The 22,910-nt window shown below is 34.9% G+C and overlaps 1 protein-coding gene across 2 annotated transcripts in view; it reads right to left on the bottom strand.

The window, feature by feature from the left end:
• Positions 1-16,131, bottom strand: part of LOC115630584 (estradiol 17-beta-dehydrogenase 11) — a 28,461-nt gene extending 12,330 nt beyond the window's left edge. Inside the window, exons 1-2 of one of the 2 annotated variants that reach the window (XM_030527202.1) lie at positions 16,036-16,131; positions 12,196-13,037 (exon numbers count right to left, since the gene is read on the bottom strand). In XM_030527202.1, coding sequence (XP_030383062.1) covers positions 12,196-12,648 — 453 coding nt within the window. In that variant the 5' untranslated portion in view covers positions 12,649-13,037; positions 16,036-16,131. The remainder of the gene's footprint in view (positions 1-12,195; positions 13,038-16,035) is intronic. The other variant, XM_030527203.1, reaches the window with a different exon arrangement.
• Between the last annotated feature and the right edge of the window lie 6,779 nt (positions 16,132-22,910).

The following is a 22,910-nucleotide window of genomic DNA, read 5'->3' as shown; positions in this document are numbered from 1 at the left end:
ATTCTTATCTAAAGCTTGCGTCTATGCCTTCCATTATTGCTTTAACGATTTTTTTAAATTCTAATTAACTGTGATTGAATAAAATGTTGAAACAGGTTCTCAATATTATAATATGTTGATAAGCAACCGTCTTAAAGATAGAAACAGGAACTGGGATAGAAATAAATTGTCTACTACGCCAATTTCTTCGAGGCGGAAGTACAGGCCACTCAAGATATATGTGTGGACAGCCAGAACGCAATAACAACTTTGCAGACGCTAAAATCTGCTCTTAAAATGAACTGGCGAGCAATTAGATTATTCATATCTATTAAATATCTATTGGACTCCCAGCCATCAAGGCATTAAGGGAATTATTGAGTTGGCAGATACTCTGGCAAAAGAATAAGCAGCAGATATAGCAGATATAGTCCAAACAATCACGGCTCTACCAACTGCAACAGAAAAGATCCACTCAATTCCAACTGCAACACCACAGAAAGGAACACAGACTTACATGTGACCTTAAAGGCCAAGAAGCTGGCTATAAAAACTGCAGACAGGGAAATGCAAAGACCCACAAAATGTTAAAACGAACAACTAATCTTTTTTGAAGTACAGGATGCTGGCGGATCCAATACGGCGTCTTCTAACTTATCTTCCATATACGGACACACTATGGGTCTATGTGGAAGTTGCAATAATGATCGTTCTCTGGCTAAGTCTAATTTTTATATTTATTAAATAATCTGAATAGTCAAAGAATTCCAATAAATACTAACCCCATTTAATTTGGAACGAAACTAGTCTTGTACTGCGCTCATTAACAAACATAATAAAATACAAAGACTGGCCATTCAAATATTACAATCATAGCTGTGAGACCATGAACTTAATAAATAAAGATACACTCTGAATGAAGGCTGAACTTTGTCATTGCAAATTATTGGTATTACCTGTTCTATTTGTATTATTCTCGCCTGCAAGTAGGAACTAAAAATCCGTATTTAAAATGGAATTAATATTTTAGATAGGTGCGAGTAAGATATGTGTTTGTTTTTATTAAACAAGCTACATAGAATAGAATCGACTTATCATGCTGATAGCAATTATGCTAATACTTTGCTATTTTGAAGAACCCACGTGAACTCCACATGTAAATGTCCAAAAACAAGAAAATACTATTCTAAAATGCCTTTCAAAAATGCGGACGACACAATAATGGAAAAACCCCAAAATCAGATGCGTCACAAACACAAAAGTTTAATTCATTAATTTTATTTTATATTCGCAGGCGCGGAAGTAATTGGCTTAGAATCTTTCTATTGCCTGCTCCAAAACCTACGAAACTCGTCTGTCCGCCTCTGTCTGCCCGCCAGGTTGCCTTTCAGTTTCCAATAAGCTATGACTTGACAATAAAGTCGCCAGACGAAAAAAAAAAAATGCCTCATTTGAAAATAAAATTTTTCACTACAAAATCGATTGACTATCCAATAATTTTTGTCATTAACCGAAACCTGCTTAGTCAGCATAATCATAGTTTAGGCTCTTATTGACATTTGCCTTCGATTTCTGAGTGTTTTTGTGTGAATGCCAAGGTAAATATATTGACCTTTGTAAATAGCGGAAAACTACCAAACGTTGCATTATTGGACACTATTCGATAAAATAAATAAAATAAAATATTCGCAGTTAATTTAGTGCTCAAAGGAAGATATTTTGCAAATAGTATATTATTAAATAAAGCCTTTTATTGCCCGAACTGGGCTTGGGTTAGTTCATTGTTTAAATCATACAATTGAAACAAAAAACAATTATTTTTCAAGTCCTGTTAACACAATGGACACAAATCAATTAATTTTTAGACGCGCTGGCAGGAAAAGGCTAAAAAAAAACTTGTCGAATAAAAAATGAAAAAATTATAATGTTATATATATTTAAATTAAGCTGCATTGGTTAGTTCGCATTTATAAACAACAATTGATTGGTAATTTCTGAAATCACCTCTGTTGCCTGACTCTAGAGAATTTCAATTAGACAGCGGCTTGCGATAAATTGACGACATTTTTGAAGCATCATCATCATATGGGTCTAGAAGTTTTTACTAAGCCCACTGGACACAAATATTATATACTTATGTAGGAACTGACAGGATTTTCTAACACAGGCTGGCTCGACATTTGAACGCAGCTATTACTGAAATCAGTTGATTGTCAACTACACCCGGCAATATCAGAGCTGGTGCTTGGAGATAACAATCCATCGCCAATGCTTGCTACAGGGATCCTCTATGCTTATGCTAGCTCTCAATACTCTCACTCAACTTCAATTAAAGAGCTGACAGCATTCTGGGTTCTTTATTATAGCGACAACACATAAATCGGCCAATTGTCATCAGATGACAATTTAAGAGATTTTAAACAAAAATTATGCTTCCAATTATTCATTCAATTATTCTTTCTTCAATAATGTTAAGCATTCTTTAATCAATCTACTTTCTTTAAATGGTATCATAAAGCAAATATTATTATCTAATGAAATGCAATTTGATTATTTTCAACTAAATCTTGTTGAACTGTTTTGATAGGATGAGATGCAATTATTGAGCAGATTTTAAACAAAACACAAGGAAATAGAAACAATTTTGAATACTAAAATCTAAAATACTAAAATTCATTTGCGTAGTCATAGATTCATGGAAGCACATTGAAAGGCAACTGAATAAAATTTCTAGCTTCAAGGCAAACACTTGAAAGGGACAACCAACGTTTAGGGACCATTACCCCAAAGTTCAGCAATGTTTAAGTTATTAGCCAAGCGTTTATTATCATGAGCGCTTGGCATGGCATTAATTCATTATCTGTGCCTGCCTGGCTACCCCAAGCGAAACAGCAAATTCCTGCAATTACCCACTAAGTATTCCCATTCCTGAGTCAATTATCCACTTCATCTTCATCAGATCTTTCATACACTCTGGACTGAAGTCGAAGAAAAACAAAAACCTACAATGCATGCATGCCAAAGCCTTGCACAATTATGCAAATTGTGGAAGTGCAAGCCAAACAAAATGCCACAAAGCCACAGCAACATACTCGTACATGGCATCTATGGGGCATGCAGGTGAGTCTGCCAACTCGCACGTTTATCTTTATCTCCATCTCAATGGAAAACTTCTAAAGCGCCAGCATGCATATTTTTCGCTCTCACATCGGTGGCAATTGCAGGCAATCGTCGTCGACGTCGACGTCATCGTAGTCGCCGCCGCCGTCGTGTAATCAAAATTGTTTGTGTTGTGCTTACCACCGCCAATAATAACAACTAGAATAGCAACAGAAACTGCAACAGAAACTTGTTTACTTCGTCTGGTAAGAATTGCGAAAGTCTAAATGCGCTACAGCGAGTGGCCGAGGAGGCGGCCTCTGCACCAAGCCAAGCCAACTAGTCAGTTGGCAACCGGCAAAATATTCTAAAAGCCCCAAAGAGCGCATGCAGCAAGCTATGCCATATATTAAGTTTATTGGCTGTGTTTGTTGTACTTGAGAGCTGAAAGTGAAACTGCAGCAGCGGGCTCTGACGGTGCTGGTGCCTGTGGCTGCCCCATCAAGTGTCTTGCCCAACTAGCAGTAGCAGCCGCGGCTGAGACGTGGCGCTGCTGCCTCAAGTGGCTTTAGAAGCCCGTTCAGGTGCTTAGAGTGCTAAACTAAGCAATTGAGCGCGTGTTGAGCGCAATTTTTGTTTATTTCTTGAACACAAATACAAAAGACTTAAGACACGAACTTGCCGCAAACACAAAACCATTCAAATTATGCAATTCAATGTGGACATAGTATTCATTGCTACTACCAATGTGCGGGCCTGTTAAAAGCACAGCAGCAACAACAACAACAACATTAACAGCCACAATGTAACAGCTGTCAACAACAATAACAACAACAACTGAGAGCGGCAACCACAACAAAAAAGCAAAACAAAAAGAAAAACCAAAAATCCGCTGCCACTCACATACCGTCTGACCTTCTTTGCCAAATGCTTGAAAATAAAAATTCAAAAAAATTATAAAAATATAAAAAAAGCAAAAGCTAAATCAAAATAAAAACAAAAATCAGACACACACAACAACAATAACATCGCTGTCGGCTCACTGGCACGCCGGCAAGTGTGGCAATTGCAGCAAAAATAATAAACCTGAAATTGAACCCCACACACAACAACAATAAACTTGCCGATATTATTTTATATCTCACTTGCTGCACATTGAACAGTGCGAGAAAATACGAGTCCTTTCCTTTATAAAATTGATTTGTTGCCGGAAAAGTGGAGCCTTGCATTTTACAACTCACTTTCCTTATTGGTCTTAGAGAGAGTTCTCTATGAGGAAGATCTTGATATTTTTATCAATTGGAATTGTGTAATTGATTTGGGACTAACCTCCCGATGGGCTGAGACTAGAAGACTTCGAAGTCAATGCATATGAAATGAAAGCATTTCTAACTCAACAAGGAATTAATTGCCAATAGTTACGTTTTGCAAAATATATTTCAAGTCTTATAATTAAATAGTTTTCAACTTGAATCAGGAACAAATGGGTCTGTAAGATGGATCTGTGTTCTGTTAAAGTTCCCAAACATCAAAGAACTATCAACCGCACTTAAGCCAAGCAAGATTTATCCTGCATGGCATTTTCTTCCCTACTTTCCAATAATGCAGCAAGTCAATAATGTGAAAATTTGAAATAGTTGAATTTTATTCCCAACGAGCTGCTAATGACGCAGATTGTCATTCAATCAAACACGTTTTGTGCGACAAATGTTGTGATATTTGGCAGAATTATGCTACCCTGATCTGGTAGTAAAATATCGCTTGACTTTGCCAAAGCCATACTTAACACCTTTCATTTATCTAGTTGACTTTAAAAACAAAGTTCTACAATTTTTTCACACTTTTTGCCAAGTAGTTGGGTTAAAAACAGTGCTTTTATTATATCGATATAAACTGTTTAAAAAGTAAAAAATTAAAAATATAAATCACAAATATATTTCAGACCCTTTTAAAAGAACATTTAAATTTATGTATAGGTAAAAATTTAAAAAAATAATTGTTGGCAATACGTTAAGTATTAGTGAAAATATTTCAACATTTCATCTCTTCCCAATAGTTATTATATTGGGTCATTGGCGACAATATTTCTTTGAGTGTGCATACATTCGTCTATTGCATTTGAAACGCTGACAATCAGACAGTAGGCAGCTCTACACTTGAAAGTTTTGTTACGTCTGCTGCGCTTACAATTGGCCAACGATTGGCGCTTTGTAGTAATTGAGTTTTATGATTTATGCCTCCCGCAGCGGGCGATTGTCATCTTTAGGCGTCCTTCAAATGCCATTTTATAGCCATGTGAAAATTGGCATTTTGTACAGTGTACTTTGTGTTGGCAGTGTGTGTTGTTTATGAATAGCAAGCAACGCATAAATTTCAACAATCAAGTTCTTTCCTCAGCTATGTTGCAATCACGAGTTGGTGGCAGCCACAACAGATTGTGGAGCCAGCAACAAGTTGCTTGATTAAGTGCTGGCCTAATCAAATTTGTCGATATGTCGAATTCAAATTCAGTAGCAACTAAGAGCAGAATGGGTTCAGAATGTATTGACAGAAAATGTAGTCAAACATCAAATAGTAGATGTTAATAGCTAGTAATAAGCGAGAGAGGGAAGACAGGCAGAGCAGGGAATGCCTGAAAATAATTCTGAAATAAAGAAGTCAGGCGACCAATAAATTTATTGATTCAATTCATAAAAACAACAATGCTTGCACTTATATTTGAAATAATCGGTCTACAATGCTTATAAGTTATTCTGCCTCTTATATTTATCGCTTGTTTTTTAATAACGCCACCAATGAATTTACATTAAGGTAATGCTGTTTGCTGTTAACATTCAAATGAGTCTACAGCGTAATTGTCGTTTTACGACTTTCGCTAACTCGAATATCCACTTTCCGGATTATATATACATAACTGTAAATCGAAATGAAAATAACCTTTAATGGGTTCTGTTGTTATTAAGAACACGAGGCTGCCATTAAGGTGCGACTTACGTACTTTGCAACAAGTTCAATTAAGAACAAACTGTCTCATGGTTGAAACTCTAGAATAAACTCGTAAGAATCTTCTATTTAGCATTGCAATTTATTCATAAATATATATCAGGTATATTGTCTCTTCTAGAAATAAGTAATAAGACTATATCATTTGGAATTCTAACCTGCCATTTTTCATTTGATCTAAACTAAATGGAAGGTTTTTCAAGAAATTTCACTTACATAAGACGCACAAACAGGCGACTAACAACAGCACTGCCTAATTAATTTATAAACTTATTTGTTCGTTCGCATTCCAAACTAAAACAGTAAATATCCTTTTTGAGCATCGACTTAAAAGGTTTGAATGAAGAAATGAAATAGATGTAGAGACCTTATGCGGTTGTTTTTTCGTTAATACTTTAAAAAGTCTAGTGCCACATAACATAGATAGTTTTCAATACTCATATGATTGGGGCTAATGCTTCCAAGCTGTTACTATATAAATTGAATATTTTTGTTGGTTTGACGTTAAGGGAACTTCGGGGTATTACATAAACAATTCCTGTTGTAAAGTTGTCTATATTTCGTGAGCACTTTACATGTTTGTTGAATAAATAGGCGATCAATTGAAACTTAGAAATACTTTCATCAAACTTCACTGTACTGGGACTGCTTAAGCAAGTTTCTGTCCTCTTCTCCCTTAATAGAACAGAAAGTTAATTTATTTCATTTTCAAATTTGCAAATTCCTCTTGTTTTATACACGTGTGTTGAGCTAACACAAGTGGGATGAATAGCCGAAAAGAAAGTTATCATAAACAGGTAAACGAATGGCAAGCGAATTGGTCTTTCTAGGTCGTGAGGGATTTGCTAAGAGGTCAGTTAACTCTTAGAACTCATAGTTTTTGGGTTTCTTTAAGTGCAATTTTATTTGTTTATTTCAGATTGGAATATAGTATTTAAACCCACATTCTAGGTAACAATCAGCTGACGTATGGCTCATTATATTAATTCTCTTCGATAATACTTTGTGCAAGTAATTGTTAAGTAAAGTATGTAGCAAACCGAATTAATAAAGATCGCTGATGCTCGAGTTAAAGATGTCAAGAGGAATGTAAAGCTAACATAACGAAGATTTATGCAAAACAAAATAGGTAATAGCATAACTATTTATTTTATAACTAAGTTTACGTAGCTGCTTGTGAACTATTACATTTATCTCTAGCTGGCGATTAACATTAATGCAGTCATTGAGATTCAAGGCCGAAGAAGGTTTTTGCACCCACAGTCGCCACCTGCTGACCAGTCCGAGCTTCGTCGGTCTTCACGATTCGCATTACTCATGCAGTTATATGGGTTTTGTGGTTCCAATCGACACTTTCAATTTCAAATGCGTTTACTTTTTGCGTTTTCAAGTGTTAGCATTTGCGTGTGCCATTATAAAGCTACCGCCGCCACTCAAACAACCAACCACACAACCAGGCAAGCAAACACTCAAACACCCAAACACTCGTACTGAGTCGCCTACAAAAAGTAAACATGTTGCCCGCGAAAAAATTTGTGGTGGCTTGCCACACCAACGAATTGTGCGGGCTGGCCAAGCTAATAAAAACAGGCTTTAAGCGGCACATAGCCGGCAAAATGCAAAAGTTGAACTGGGTCAACAAGCCAAACGCAGAGGCGCAGCAGCAGCAACAGCAGCAGCAGCATCAGCGCCAGCGCCAGCGACGGCAGCAGCGACTGCAGCTGCGACTGCGACGTAAGCTCAGTTACGCAGCAGCTTACAAGTCGTTGCTTTATATGAGATTCATGCTAAACAACTGCAACTGATCGGCCAGTTATGTTGATTTTTGTGGCTGCGCTAGGGTTGGAGGCCAGCCAAGTTTGTTGCCTAAGTCATTCGTTTTGACAAATCATATGCATAGCCATTAAACACACACTCACACACACACACAATACTTCAAATGTGCATTGAAACATAACATTATTAACTCAATCAATCAATTGATCATTCAATGCTGCAATGCTAAGCAAGTCATTGCATTAGCTGCCTTGTTAATATAATTTTTGTCTTTTTCGCTCTGTTCACAACAATTCTTGCCACTTCCCATTGTCGGGTATAATGCTGTTCAAGACATTAAGAGCCCTAGCCTCTTAGTTGTGACATTTAAAATTTGTAAAATTTACACGCTGTTCAGTTTTTTTCTCTTCTTTGTAGGTTTGTTGACTGACGCCGCAGCTGCGTTCATGACTCGTTGGTTTTGCATTTTGCATGCAAATGTCAACATATAGTATTAATGCCAGTTTATGCAGTTGACTATACTATATAGCTGTATGTACGAGTACTCGTATATGTAGCTGTCTGTCATCGGTTTGTTAAGTAGTCGGGCAAAGAGATGCTTCGGCAATTTAATGGCACTTATGTATAATAGGCCATATATGCATATACATATATTTATATATAAGTACCCGTCTGCATTGTACAATGAGGCAGACACACATGACGTGCCACACATTTAATGATTGTATCTTTGGCAACACACAACAAAGTCAACCCAAAGTAATGGGCCGCAGAATTACAATAACAAAAAGGTTTACTTTTCAGTTTTGCGGTAAGAGAAAGAGAAAATATAATTACAAAATGCCGCCGCTTATGTAAGCCTTCAAAATTGTTTAAGAAAAAAAAAACACAGCAACAACTTATAATAATAATACCTCAAAGCTAGGGTGAGCCAAAATTCCGGTCCATATGCCTGCATTTTTTCATTTGAAATGTTAATCAAATAAAATAGCTGTTGTTAGCTACGCTTTATAAAAAGATCTAAAGGCCTAGTTCTGTCGCAACTAACTAGACCTCAGCTTAATAGCTTGCACTTGAAAGTAATTAAAAGTTCATTTTAATAACACATAAGAAATGTGGAACTCGACTCGAAATTAAATTCAAAGTACGTGACGAATACAACACCTAAGAGTATTAAATTATTAATTTTATTATCAGCATACTTATTCAGTGGAGTATAAGCTTTTGCGTTTCTTGTTGTTCGTCCCAAAATTTAATTCCTATTATAAAATTTGTTAGAAAAGCCGAGATATTTTTCAATGAAAAATGTATTCAATTTAGTATGGCAAACTATTCTTTGGAATGTTAGTCATATGGAAGGAAATCTATTGACAAATATCGTATTAAGATTCCCATAGCTTTCATTCAGTTTCGTGCAAAAGTAAAAAGCTCACACATAGCTATATATACAGATCAAGCATCCTTCATATAAATAAATAAATAAAATCGTTAACATCATTAAAATTGGATAAACATTTATAATAAATAGTTCTTAATAAACAAGCATGCCTTCCGGATCTCAATCCCATTAATGTGTGCGAGTCCGAAGAGTTTAGTCTGATAATAAAAAACAATGACTCTAAAAGTGGACTTTCCATGAGGGAAGCTGACAGGCGCCACCTTTATTTAAAACTCTCATAAATTATATAAATAAATTCAAGGAAAGTAGAAATAAAGTCTACATCAACAATAGTTCTACACAATTGCCATAAAGAATTATAACGTTTTTGTGGCACTTGACTAGAAAGCCACTCCGAGCACATGCCTCAGTAAGCCAATCGCCTTTTCGTGTTCCATTTTGTAGGCAAAAAGTTCTAAAATACTATTTGAAAAGATAGTTGCAGCAGATGAATAATTGTATATTTAAGTAAACATAATAATCAAAAGACAATTATAAATAAAATACATACACAATTTCAAAAAAAAAAAACAAATTACAGTTGGCGGCCAAAGACTGCGAAGTTAGAAGAATTTTACAAATTTGAAATTCCACATTGCTTTACATTTTTGCATCTAATAAGCCAATATTTCGAGCTTAATAAGAACACTGTGTTGTAGTTGGAATGCAACGAGATGTAAGCAGTAAGCCGTATCTTGATGGCGCTGTGCATTATAAGGTTTTCTTCTTTCAAAGAATTTCAAAAATGCTGTATTCTTATTTGAGAACATTTAATTGACAATGAGTTTTAGCCATTTAGTTGTTTTTCTGAGGAGCTTTTTAGAATCACTGTGAAAATCAATAATCCAAAGATTTAAATGCAACAACTACTCGTATTGTGTAAGTTTATTGATTTATCTTTATTTTGAAGGCATTTCTCAACTATTCTAAAACTTAGTATAGAAAACAGATAATTTGTAAATGTAAATTACTTGGCAACGTTAATTTATACATTATCTGAACAGATTTATGGAGTGTTGGAACCAAAAGGGGATGGTCAGCAAATAAATCAATAATAATAAATTAAATCAAGATTGTTAATAAGTGATAACCAAACAGGTATGGAAAATAAAAGCACAGACAAAGCATATGAATGAAATGCGAAAAGGAATGGCATGCAAAATGACTAGACAGGGAAGCCGTTCTATTTAGAGACAAGACGTAAGTAAAGCAAACACTTTTAAATTCCATTCATTAACTTGAATAAGCAAAATGGATCTAAAGTTGACAGTTTTATGTGTGGGTCGTCACAATTGAGAGCTTGGCCGCCTTATCTAGATATTACAGTTCTCATCTGCCTTTTGAGTTACACACATAAGTACATACTCGTATATCGACTTTAATTAAGCGGAGCACGCGAACTATAACTCATTTATCAGCGCCTGCGGTTTTTATTCGCTCTTAACACGACCATCCTGTGCATTAAATCGCAAATCGCTGGTAATTAAATAACTTAATTGTTGGAGTTTATTAATACTTTTTCCGATTCGTAACACGCTCGCTGCTCGCAGCTGATTCCAGTTGCAAAGCCCCAGACACTTGATGAACCACATTGCTGGGCAGCGATAAGATGAAGGCTGTCGAGTTGCACATTTATCGCAGCTCGAAGATAAGTCACACAATGCTGTTAATCAGCCAGGGCTAAAGCCTATGTTACGAGAATTTGTATTCAGTATTTGGCAAACAATTCTGCTAGGCTCATGCAAAGTAGCCATATAAGACAATATGGCGTTCAATAATACGGAAGCAATCAACAGAATACACACATTAATTAGTATTTGCACAACAAGTTGTAAAGAAGAGGCTGCGGCTCTTGCTCTTTGGCATTGGCATTGGAAACCCTGAATGTTTATACCACTTCCAAAGACGTTGATTTACGCCAAATTTAAAATATTTTTAAGAAATAAAACCAACTCTTATTTGTGCGTGATAATTTAAATCGATTGAGCCTGCTTTTTTAAATATTTCTATTTGAATAATTTAGTTAACTGTTGGAAATAAGTTGCTATTAAATATAGTAAACTTGTATTGTATATTAGCCCTTTTAGACAAAATCAGATGCATACTAAAACAAATAAATTTTAAAAACAGTTTAATCTCGCTAGCTGCATCCCCACCACAAGTTCATATCTGATTTTAGTATCATAAAAGTCGTTCAGTTCAGTTCGTTAGTTAAACAAAAGCCTTCTTTAAAAATTAAATCCCTAATTAAACAAAATATAGATTTTAAACAAATGTTTCCAATTAAACAACTAAAAACTTGCAGAACTTTTCTCTGATATTGTGATGGTCAGAAAGGACATTTTCATTGAATGGCAGTTCAACTAGCTATTTAAAGTTTAACCTTATTGAGCACACAAATTTCCTTACAATCTTTAAAGATTAAATGAGACTTTCGAAATGTATGGAAATGTTAGCTTTACTGGTGCATTCAGTTCTAAGTTAATTACTTAAAACAATTCGAGATTTTTTGTCAAATGTTCTTGGAAAATTATTATAAAATAACTAATTAAGTGTAGTATTTTGAGGAATTACTAGTTATTTCTGATAAATTATACTTAGTATGTTTAGGATATATATAATTAAGTGAACATTTAATTAAATATTTTTTTTGTTTTGAATTAAAAATATTTCGTAATGGTCGCTACATTTTTTTAAGTCTAATGGTTGTAAAGTTTTAAGTATTCTGAATCAGGATACAATTGTTTGGGAATTTCATTCAATATTTTATTTATTATTGTACGAATATTTATGGTCATTATAATTTGTGGTCTTTTGTTAATCTTTTCACATTTTCCCACACAACGTAATACTCATACATATGCAAATTTTTTGAGGTCATGCTGTGACTGTGAACTCACCTGCAATATATAGCCGATGCAACAGATTATAAACCAAGCCACATCTGCGAATGTGTCCCACCAGTTCCACAATGTTTGGCGCCAGCTGTTGGCTGCCATCGTTGTTGTTGCTGCGGCTGCTGCTGTAGGTGCAGCTGTTATTGTTGTTGTGGTTGTTGTTGTTGTTGGCACCACACCATTGCCATTTGAGAGCGCATGCGCTTGTCCATTGGCCGGCGTCTTCATATCGGCCAGCAAGTTGTTATTGTTCTTCACCATTTCGCACCGTTTGTATTCGATATCTTTTGCTTGACTTTTCTGGTTGCACTTCACTTGTTTAGCACGTTTCTGGGTCTTGCCACATTTATGTTGTAAAACACTTGGGGAAGGATATTTGCGTAATTGAATTAAATGAAAACGAGTTACGGCGACAAGACAAACAAACAAACAAACTGGCAGAGCCAAAGCCAACATATGATTTAACTGTTTTACGGTTTGCGTTTTGCTTTTATTTATATTATTATATTTCTTTTTCGTTGTTGATCGTTGTTTATTTCTGTTGTTGTCGTTTTTCGTCTTTTGTGATTTTCCGCGCTGCTCGTCGTCCACGTCCGCTCTCGTGAGCGTAGCAAACGAATTTGAACGTTGTGCGCTCGAAAGGAATGATTTCGACTTCTTATTTTGGCGCGCTATTGGATATCAGCGCTGCCGGCGTTGGCAGCGACAGCGACACAGGCAGCGGCAGTGCGGCTGTGCGGCGCAGTTGCGAATTGGTTGTATTGTTTTTGTTGTTGCTGCTGTTGTTGATCTCGCCAAGCTCTGTGACGTCAGGCGTAGTTTTTGTTTTTGTTTTGATCACAAAGCTAAACAAAAATGAAAAAGCAAAAGCAAAAGCTTAGCCGCAGGCCAGGCTTTATCTCAAGCAGACCTTTTAGCTTATTATTCTCTTATACCTACATATATACATACATACGTACTTGTATGTATGATGCCCGTTCTATGTTTTCTTATTCACTTATTTATTTTATATTTAATTTGCTTTTGTGTTATTAATTTGTTAGCACTTTTTGCAGTTCCTCTAAGCATTGCAAATTAATTCAGATTTATGTGGTTGGTTGGTTGGCGGCGTTGTAAATTTTATTGCAACTGCTGCTTGTGGGGAAGGCCGACCAAAGCTTTTTTATGGCTGCTGGGCATGTGTAATGGCCAACTAATAGTTGGGGTCAAACATCAGCCAAGCGCAGCTGTAAACGGTGTGGCAAATGCGCTGTGAAAAGTTGCATAAAGCCTGACCAAGTGGCTGGGCAACTGAGGAGGCTAAATTAATCTCAATAGTCTCGTAATTGAATGCGTACTGAATTGTAATGTACAACAGGTAAGCCATAAAATTGATTTGTAAGCTGAAGGTTTCAACCTAATGCGTAAACCCAAAGCTTAACACCATCAGACATTCTCTTTGAAACTCTGGCTGTGCTAATGATTTGATTTAAAGGGCGTATCTTTGGCCAAGGCCAACCAAGGTTAGAACCGAGGGTCAACTCATGGTAAGTCGTCAACTCTCAATAAGCTGTTAAGTAAAATGATTACAAACTGATAGCTTTTAATGCGCCTTGTTTCAGCTTGTAGTTGAAATACTGCTTAGCATATATTTTGTTTTCAATTTTGTTACTTTGTTGTCTGATCTGACATCAGAGTTTAAATTTTTTTACTAATACAGGACGGGATCTAATGAAATTGTCCGCTCTTTGTCCGCATTGTTTTAAATGTCTTCCAGCTTGTCACCACACGCCCAATCTCGAACCAACGATCCTACATGAAAACCTCTCAATATTTAATTCGGATATTTATTTTTCCGTTGTTTTTATGATGGGTTCAGAAGTTGAATACTCGTGTGACTGAGAGAGATGTCTAACATAAAATGTCAATAAATGTACAGGAAATGTGTTTCGTCTAATGAAAAAATCTATTTACTATTTAGTCTTAAGACAACAAACGCTGATTTTTTGGGTTATCTTAATTAAGCTGCACAAATACTTTATCTTTATTATCTTTTTTCATTAGTTCTAAAAAGGGATATTAAAAAATAAATATTATAGATCTAAATATACACACCCAGCGTATGAGTAGCACCAAAAGCTTCCTAAAAACCTATACTTTAAGGCCTTGTTATTACAACCTATTGGAAAAATTATATCAATAAATATCTAATATATAAAAAACGCCTGCTTGCTGTTAAGGCTGTCAACGGTCCCCGTAATTTATAATTCTTACAGTTTTCATAAACATTGTAAATAAATTGAAATTGCATCACAAATTAATTTCAAACCATAGTGCCCACTTTTTAATATTATGTAATGTTAATTATATTCTTTATAAATCCGCCAGTTGTAGTTTTTTTTTAAATTTCACCAGATATGATGATAACTTTTGTTTATTAAAACATAAACAAAATGTTCTCCAATTACTTAGTTTATTTACTATAATTTAACCATATTTTTTCGGGATGTTTCTATGTAATATGTTCAATTCCTATTTTTTACCATTTTAAAAATGACAATGCATTTAATTAACTAATTTCATATATATGGTCAACTTGTTCTAACCACTTTTCAATATTCTATAGTAAAATAACTTCTTTCAAACTAAATCGGTAAGTATCGTATGTACATACATGTACATATGTTTGTCTTGTCAGCTAGCGTGTTTTCTGATTTCAGTGGAAGGAGATTTTAATGAAAACACTTTCAGTCTTTCACGATACAGAAACTAAAAATATACTATACAAGTATAATCTACTCTTTACTCGTTTAACTCTTAAATTTCCAAATCAACTCATTTAAAGGGTATTTTCTAGTAACACACAGCCAACTTCTTTGAAGCTTAGTAAGTAATTAATATGTAATATGTACACATAAATAAAACGAAATACGCGAGAATTTCTTCCAACACAAAATTGTGTTAATTGATGTGGATTATACGTAATGCCCATACAGGAAACTTTCCATTAAAGTCTGATAAATGTATGTATATGCTAAGCTCATTGGTTATTTAACGCACAAAAAATGAAAGTTATATAAATTTAGAATGTTATTTAAAAAAAAAAAATTGTACTTTGATCCTGATGTTTTTTCTTTGGGTGAAGTGGCGACAAGAATCAAGTATATATTTTTATTCGTGAATTTTTATGTTCTTGCCAAACGAAACAAGTATGCAAATAACCCTAAAAAACACATTTTTATCACTTTTTGGCAATTCTTTAAGATTTCGTCACTGCTTGCATAATAATATTTATGTTTGCGTGCGTTTTTCTCATTTTTTTGCTTTATGCAAAATACATTTTTTAAGAAATACGCAGTCATAGCTTTGGGTCAAGAAACTGTAAAACATGTCTAAGGCCAATCGGTGTTCAAGATAACGTTTGTAGCTCCGCCGGAATGGAGTATTCCGAGCCATAATGCAGAAGGGGGAGCTGCCCGCCCATGTAGCACGTAGTGGGGGCCAATTGCATGTCTTTTAAACTGGCTTCTCGCACTTTGAAGGTTATCCACTTAATTTTATATGCTTTGGCTTGTGTCAAACAATTTACTTTAATAGTTTAATTTGATGTTTATCGCAGTCAGAACAGTCAAGTGTCTTGTTTGGTTTGCGGCACACATTTAATTTAATTCTCTTATTGACACGCCAATCGACTGCAACTTTAGTGCTCACGGCACTGAAACACTAACACAACCACCAACAACAATACATTAACTATACGTTTCTTTGCCGGCTACCATTGATTAAATAACACGCCTGCGTCAGCGCTATTAATTTATAAATTATGCTAATTGCTTAGTTTAGTTCTTAAATATTTGTGCATACTTATTGTCTGCTCGATTTCTAGCTTTAATATTTATGTTTTTTCGGTTTGGCTTCTGTTCTCTGAACCGTCTGACATTTGCGACGCATGCGCACAACGGTGAACGGAAAAGAACGAAGAGAGCGCACCTTAAGTGGTGGGTGAGGCTTAACTGTAAACTAATGTGGTTCCAATGTCCATACGGTGCCTGCTGGAGAGAGCTGTGAAACTCAAAACAACATAAAGGCAAGAGAAATTACAAAAAGGAGAGAGCGGCAAATGACAGAACAGTAGACTAAAACTGTGGTTAACAGCTGTTGTCGGAGTTGCCATTTATTTGTATCACATTGTTATTCAAGAAATGGATTTCAATCTATCATGTGTGTCTAAGAATTTACTTAAATTTAATTGTTATTTCCAAGTTTTAAAAGTTTAAGTACGAAAGGAAAAAATAATATTAATTATTTATTGCTATTTCGGCAGTTTAGTCAAATAAATGTTAAATTTGGTATGGCACACGTTTTATATAGAATTGTTGGTATAATTTTTGTGAAGTTTATTATTAATTATTTGTGTGCTCTTAAACTTTACTTATTCCGTCATTCTTTCAAGTTGGCAGGCAATCTACAAGTACGTCATGTATGTAGTGTTATTTCAATAAAAGTAGTACGAATTCTACACAAAAGTTTAATTTTCTACTAAAACAAATTTCTTTGTGAATTACTTTTCAAAGCTAAAACAAATTTGTATCAATTTTTCAACAAGTTATTTATTTCTTTAGATGGACTTTTCATGTTAGTTTGGCTTACAAAATACAAATTGTATTAGAACTTGTGCGATCATGGCCTCACTTATCATTTTAACATCTGTATATATCACACATATGTACAAGTATGTATGCTGATAAAATATAAATTCCTTGAAAGGTGATCGATTGGTCAGACCATTATTTTGAAATAGCCATGAGAATATGTTTTTATTTTTAATATCTTTATAAAAAAAGGTTTTTTAATTGAGTTCGGAAATAGTTTATTAGATGGTTCACTGCCTACTCGAAGTCCAGTCCAATATCAATAATCAATGCGCTATTGGCAGAATGTGAGAAAAGTTGAGCACCTCGTTGGCTCCTTCTAATTAAGAGACATTTCCGCATATCAGGCACAAACAAAATGATACATTCTATTTAAAATATCACCTGACTGACACGTTATGAAGTTTTATTTCCTTTTTTAAAAAAACTGCAGTAAAAAATTTAACCTCGTGCCCTGTTGACCGCGCACCAAAAATGTTTTCAATCCATATGTAGAAACAAGTCGTAAAACCAAAAACTAACGCGTCAAGAGCGTATGCTTACAGCCTTGAGTGGCAAAAAACCCGTTAGAACAAACTTGCCAAATTATAGCAATTTGCCGGACTTGGCCATTTATCTATCGAACTGATGATGCGAACTTTAACCTATTTTACTTCCTCACACGGACACACACCAATGCAATAAGCTAAGAAACCACAAAACCAAAGCGATCTGAAGCCAAGCCTAATGTGATTTCTAACCAAGCACCTTCATGTGGCCAAATCTTTAGAATTTTATTCGATTCGATTCGTTTTGTTTCGTTTCGTTTTGAAACACATAACTTCCGCCTGCGTTTGCGTTTGTGCCGTTTTCGCGAACGTGTTTCCAAGCATGCGCTAAAATTATACACACAGTATATGTGTATGTATGTATGTATGTTTGTGTGTATGTATATATGTATTGGCTCGGATTTTGCATTTTTTGTTTTTCTTTTTCTTTTTGATGGCCCATTTGATTAGAACGCATGGTGGGTATTATTAGTTGCAAGAAGAAGAGAAAAGGCCAATAATAAATTGCATGCTAATTGTGAAATAAAGAAATAAACAAACACAACTGATCGGCTTCTTTGAAACTTACCAACACAAATTGAAGGTCACATAGAACCCACAAGCTAATGCCGGACTTGGCGAATACTAGATAATACCTACGAACTGCTGATGTGTTAATTTGATTTCAATTACGACACAACGTCATATTTTGCCAAAAAATTAGTAACACGTGTAGGCTACTGTATATGAGGGGGGAGTTTTTTTTTAAATCTCAGAACGTGTTTTGCTGGCGTTTTTAAGATCGCAGCATACACAAACGTACATAGATGGAGTTAGTAAAAAAAATAGGCAGTCATGCAATTAAATTTATAAGTACACATCATAAAGAAAATAAATACGGATTATGGGGCAACAATACTCAGTCTTCCACAGAGCATATACTTGTTACTTATAATCTTTGTCTAGCCGTCCCTGACATTGAATTAGAATTGTGCCACCGATTGCGATTGTGAGATAACTATAAATAGCTTTTGTGAAGCAACTTGCTCTTGACTGAAGCCTATTGAGATTTCCATTAATTATTCCTGATATCACACACACTTGGCAGTTGCTTCAATTCAAATTTAATTGCAGTAAAGGGTATTCTTGAAGAGCTTGTTAAATCAAATTGAGATAAAATACAGTCTTAACAAACAATTAACCACACTTGTTGGCCAATTATCATCAATTTCCGTACATAATGATGCCATTGAAGTAATTCAATACTTGCTCTGTTGAAATTAAAAACCTTTCAGACCATCTTAAATATTAAAAACTATTGTCTGACATACAAATATTCAGTTTTTTTTTTGTATTCATTCAAGAGTATACAAGCTAAGTTTGAAGTTAATCAGATGAAGATGACAGATTTTTTATGCAAATGTTGGAGCCCGTTTTTCTTCTTTTGGAGTTATAATTTCCCAACGCCGCTTCTTATTGCTTACTTTCACTGAAACTTCCTAGCTTCCTACCCAAAAGTCAGTCAGGGTAAACTGTTTTATTTTTTATTTAGAGATTTTCTAAAATACCCTATATATTTTTACACCAGCGTGATCGTAAAATCCCATCAAATAATGCCCCACAGGAATAGATAATTAATATACTTTCCAATCAAAATAAAAATAAAAACAAATAATAGATATAGAAAGAAACAAATTATACGAAACTGCTGCCATCTATTCAACTAAAACTAGTTTCTGTTTTAAATAAAGAAACTCTTAATCAATGTTTCAAATATGCAATATGAAGTCCAGACCTGCAACCGGCTTGAAGATAGACAAAGACTTTACCTATTTAAAATATATATGGAATACATTGAGTATCAAACTACAGACATTTTCGATTAGACATATAAATTGACAAAATATTGGGCTAAACAAAATAAATTAGTCTTACTAAGCCTGTTTTCTCAACAAGTTTAGTTTGTGTTCAAACACGATTATGGATTCTAGTTGCTTAGTTTCCAGTTAGTTGATTATACTCTGTACATGAAATGTACAAGAGTATATTAGGTTTGCGGGAGCTGAAAAATGTAACAGGCAGAAGGAGGCGTGGCAGACCCCACAAAGTATATATATTCTTGATCAGCATGACGAGACGAGTCGATCTAGCCCTGTCTGTCTGTCTGTCCGTCTGTCCGTCCGTATGAACACCTGGATCTCAGAGACTATAAGAGATAGAGACACCAAATTTTGCACAAAGATGCGTTATGTGTGTATTCTATACGAGTTTGTTTTATTTTTTTGATTTTCCCCCCCACTTCCCCCCTATGGGGGTTTTCCCGATTTTCCATTCGTATAATCGCCTATATCTCGGAGACTATAAGACCTAGGAACACCAAATTTTAGTCCCAGATGCCTTATGTGAATACGCAGAAAATGTATATTTTGGAATTCCCCTCCCTCCCCCCTCTACCACGCAAATCGTAACTCCCGTAATTCTTGGAATTTTGAACTAAAATTTTGGAAATACCCCCAGTTGGTTATTATGTGTCCGTATGCCAAATTTCATTATGATAGACCGATTTAACAAGAAGTTATAGCCATAAATATATTTGCTGATGCAGAGCTGCTGCAGCGCTGCTCAAGCGCTGCCCGCGGCTGTTGTTGATGTTGCTGTTTGGTTGACTGCGAAAATGCTTACACAGACACGAATAGATGCGCATAGGCATACATACACTCACACAGACGCAATTGCTATGTAAATGTGCAATTATACACCCTTTACGTGAGTTCGAATACCGAGAGAGGTAAAATCGATCCAATTTTTTTTTATTTTCTTAATTTTTTTATTTTCTATAATTATTGTAAACATATGTACAGAGTATTTCAAAGTCGGGACACCCGACTTTAGCTTTTTTACTTGTTTTAAACTTAGATTGCGCAGTTTCTAGATAGCTGGTACAGCCGTGCACAATTGTCCATTTAATATTATTTAAAGTTTGTTCACAAAATTACCTTTTATCAAACTAACTGGCCGCAATTACCAGCGACCTGCCAGGTCTTTAATGAATAACTGTTAATTTATCAACTTGGCGCTGCCACAATTGTAACTTTTAGATAACGAGAGATTGAGGAAACAATATTTAATTTAACTTCCAGCAGCAAACAAACGAACATAACCAAAAAATAGAAGCTGCGAAAACTTTTTCGTTGTTTACTCGATGAGTTTTTTTTTCGTTGCTTTGCATGTTAATTGGTTTTGTCCGTCTAGCTTCATAAAGTTGCTAGAGTTGGTACACAAATTTACATTTACAGAAATGCTTTAATTTTCCATAAACTGAAGACTTGTGCATACCAAATGAGTTCGCATTTTTGTAATAGTACTTCTGAGGCTGAAAACACTGTTGATTTCTTTGAGATACAAGTTTTTACGTTGATGTCTATCATTCAACGAACAAAGGCATTCGATTTAAAAGAAAAATATGAAATTTTTGAGTGGATTTCAAGCAAGTTTGTTTTCAAGTTCATGTTCGCATTAAAATTTACATATGAATGCAAAACTAAATACATATGTAAAGCTCAACATAAATAAGAGAAACTGTGATGCTGTTTAATTATAAAGCGTCCGAAAATAGTTCAAGTTCAAGTTCAAGGCTATTTGTTGGATAAAAACAATTTTGACTGAATTATAAATGTCAATATTGTATATGTCAAACAGAAAAGAAGTACCAGAAGTTCTATGTTCATTTCCTAATTTTATGTTTAAAAAAATATGTAAAACATTTCGACCACTTTTAATTTTAATCCAAAGTCCACGAAATTATAGATATATATGTTAAGCTATTTTAATTTAATTAGTGAGCCACTCATAAGTAAAAATGCCAGACAGCTAAAGATATAGCACGACTTATATCATATAATGCCGTACCAAAACAAAAACCACATAAACAAACACATAAACAGAATATCCAAATGGTGCCGACATCTCAACACATAAGCACACACAATTTTCGTTAATTTTATAAAATAAAAATGACTTTAAAGTTGGTCAGAAGGTCGACAGTCGCAGTGTGGAGTGCCAAGTGGCAAGTGCGAGTCGTAGGTTTAATGAGTGAGTGCTAAATGCCGTGCCAATGGTCAATGCATGATCAACCTCTAAAACAAACCAGCCAGCCCAGTCGACAGTGACAGATGTAGATACAAAGATACTCGAGCTTGATCAGGTGGCCTGTTACTAGACTCCGTCCAATGATGGACATGTCTGGCTCATTGTTATAGCAGACTATTCATTTACATACAGCAGTTACTCGCTGGATGTGGTTGCTTTGCGGTTTAAGTCAATAAAAGAACGGTTTCTTATTATTTATAGCGACTTAGGCATGACACTGCTATCTGTTTCCACAACCAAAACAAAAGCAATTGTTGCGCTTTTCTACATTTTCTACCTGCATCAAGTACAGATATTTTGTGATATCTTTTCGATGCCTCGGACCATGCTACCTTATGCACAATTTTAAAAACGATTCTAAGAACTACCCTTTTTTCGGATTCATTTCCGTCACTGATATATGTTTTCGTGTATAAGTATGCAAAACTGTGTTATCATTTCGATGCTTAAGATATTGTTATTGATCACCTTTTCTAAGTGCTTTGATACCCCATTGCATTATTACCCCCAAAACATTGAAAACTATTCTAAGAACTGATAAATTTTCGATTCCATTTCTGTCACTAATGTTTGTTTCAACACTTTTTTTGCTTTTCCTTCCGTAACATCATAATCTTAAGCACTTATTAATTAATATTAAAATTTAATTGTTCGTAATGCAACTTTTTTCCAATTTTTTGTATACATTTTCAATTTTTATAAATTTTTTGAACAACCATTAAGACCAACAGGGTACGATCAGGAGATCAGAAATGTTGTTCGTCTTAAGCAATTTCAACTGTAGCCAATTATTTAAATAGTTTATTTATTATCAAAGTCTAGACTCTTAGAAGTTTTTTTTATCACAAAACTTTGAACATTTCTCATTGTCTGACCATTTTATTTGTTTTTTTTTAGCTCTCACTTGAAACTTGTTTCATTGCCAAATATACCTATAAGAATAGTTGCGTCACTTGTTTTAGATTCGTGTTAGCAAACATAAATCAAGAATTTGTGGCTGGCACACAATTGTCCATTTGCGTATTGTTATTATTATTGTTATTTTCAATGATGAACTCATGAGTTCATTTGAGCATTCCACGCATATTTGACTTTGCTTTTAACAGTTGAATTTAACGCCTTGTGACTATGCCAAGGTCGCCGGCTTATTCCTTCTACTCAAGATGTTCAAGATCTTCTCACTTGGTTGATAATTTCTTGGGCAGCTCCTACATTTGTTTATCAAGCACTAGACTTGCACTTGAGTAGCTTTTGAGAGCCAAAAGCCAAAAGTGACATCAAGCGAGCAAAGAGCAAATGCCAAACCGCCAAACCAACTGTAAACAATTGTCAGTGCGCAGGACTCTGAGAACCAATCAGCTGTTGAGAGTGTGGCGGAGAAAGCTTTCACCGCCGAAGCTCGAAAATAACA

This window comes from Scaptodrosophila lebanonensis, unplaced genomic scaffold, assembly GCF_003285725.1.
Source record: "Scaptodrosophila lebanonensis strain 11010-0011.00,11010-0021.00 unplaced genomic scaffold, SlebRS2 tig00001410-arrow-pilon, whole genome shotgun sequence".
NCBI classification, from domain to species: domain Eukaryota; kingdom Metazoa; phylum Arthropoda; class Insecta; order Diptera; family Drosophilidae; genus Scaptodrosophila; species Scaptodrosophila lebanonensis.
Note: the sequence above shows the minus strand (reverse complement) of the source record. Positions and strands in the feature narration are given on the sequence as shown.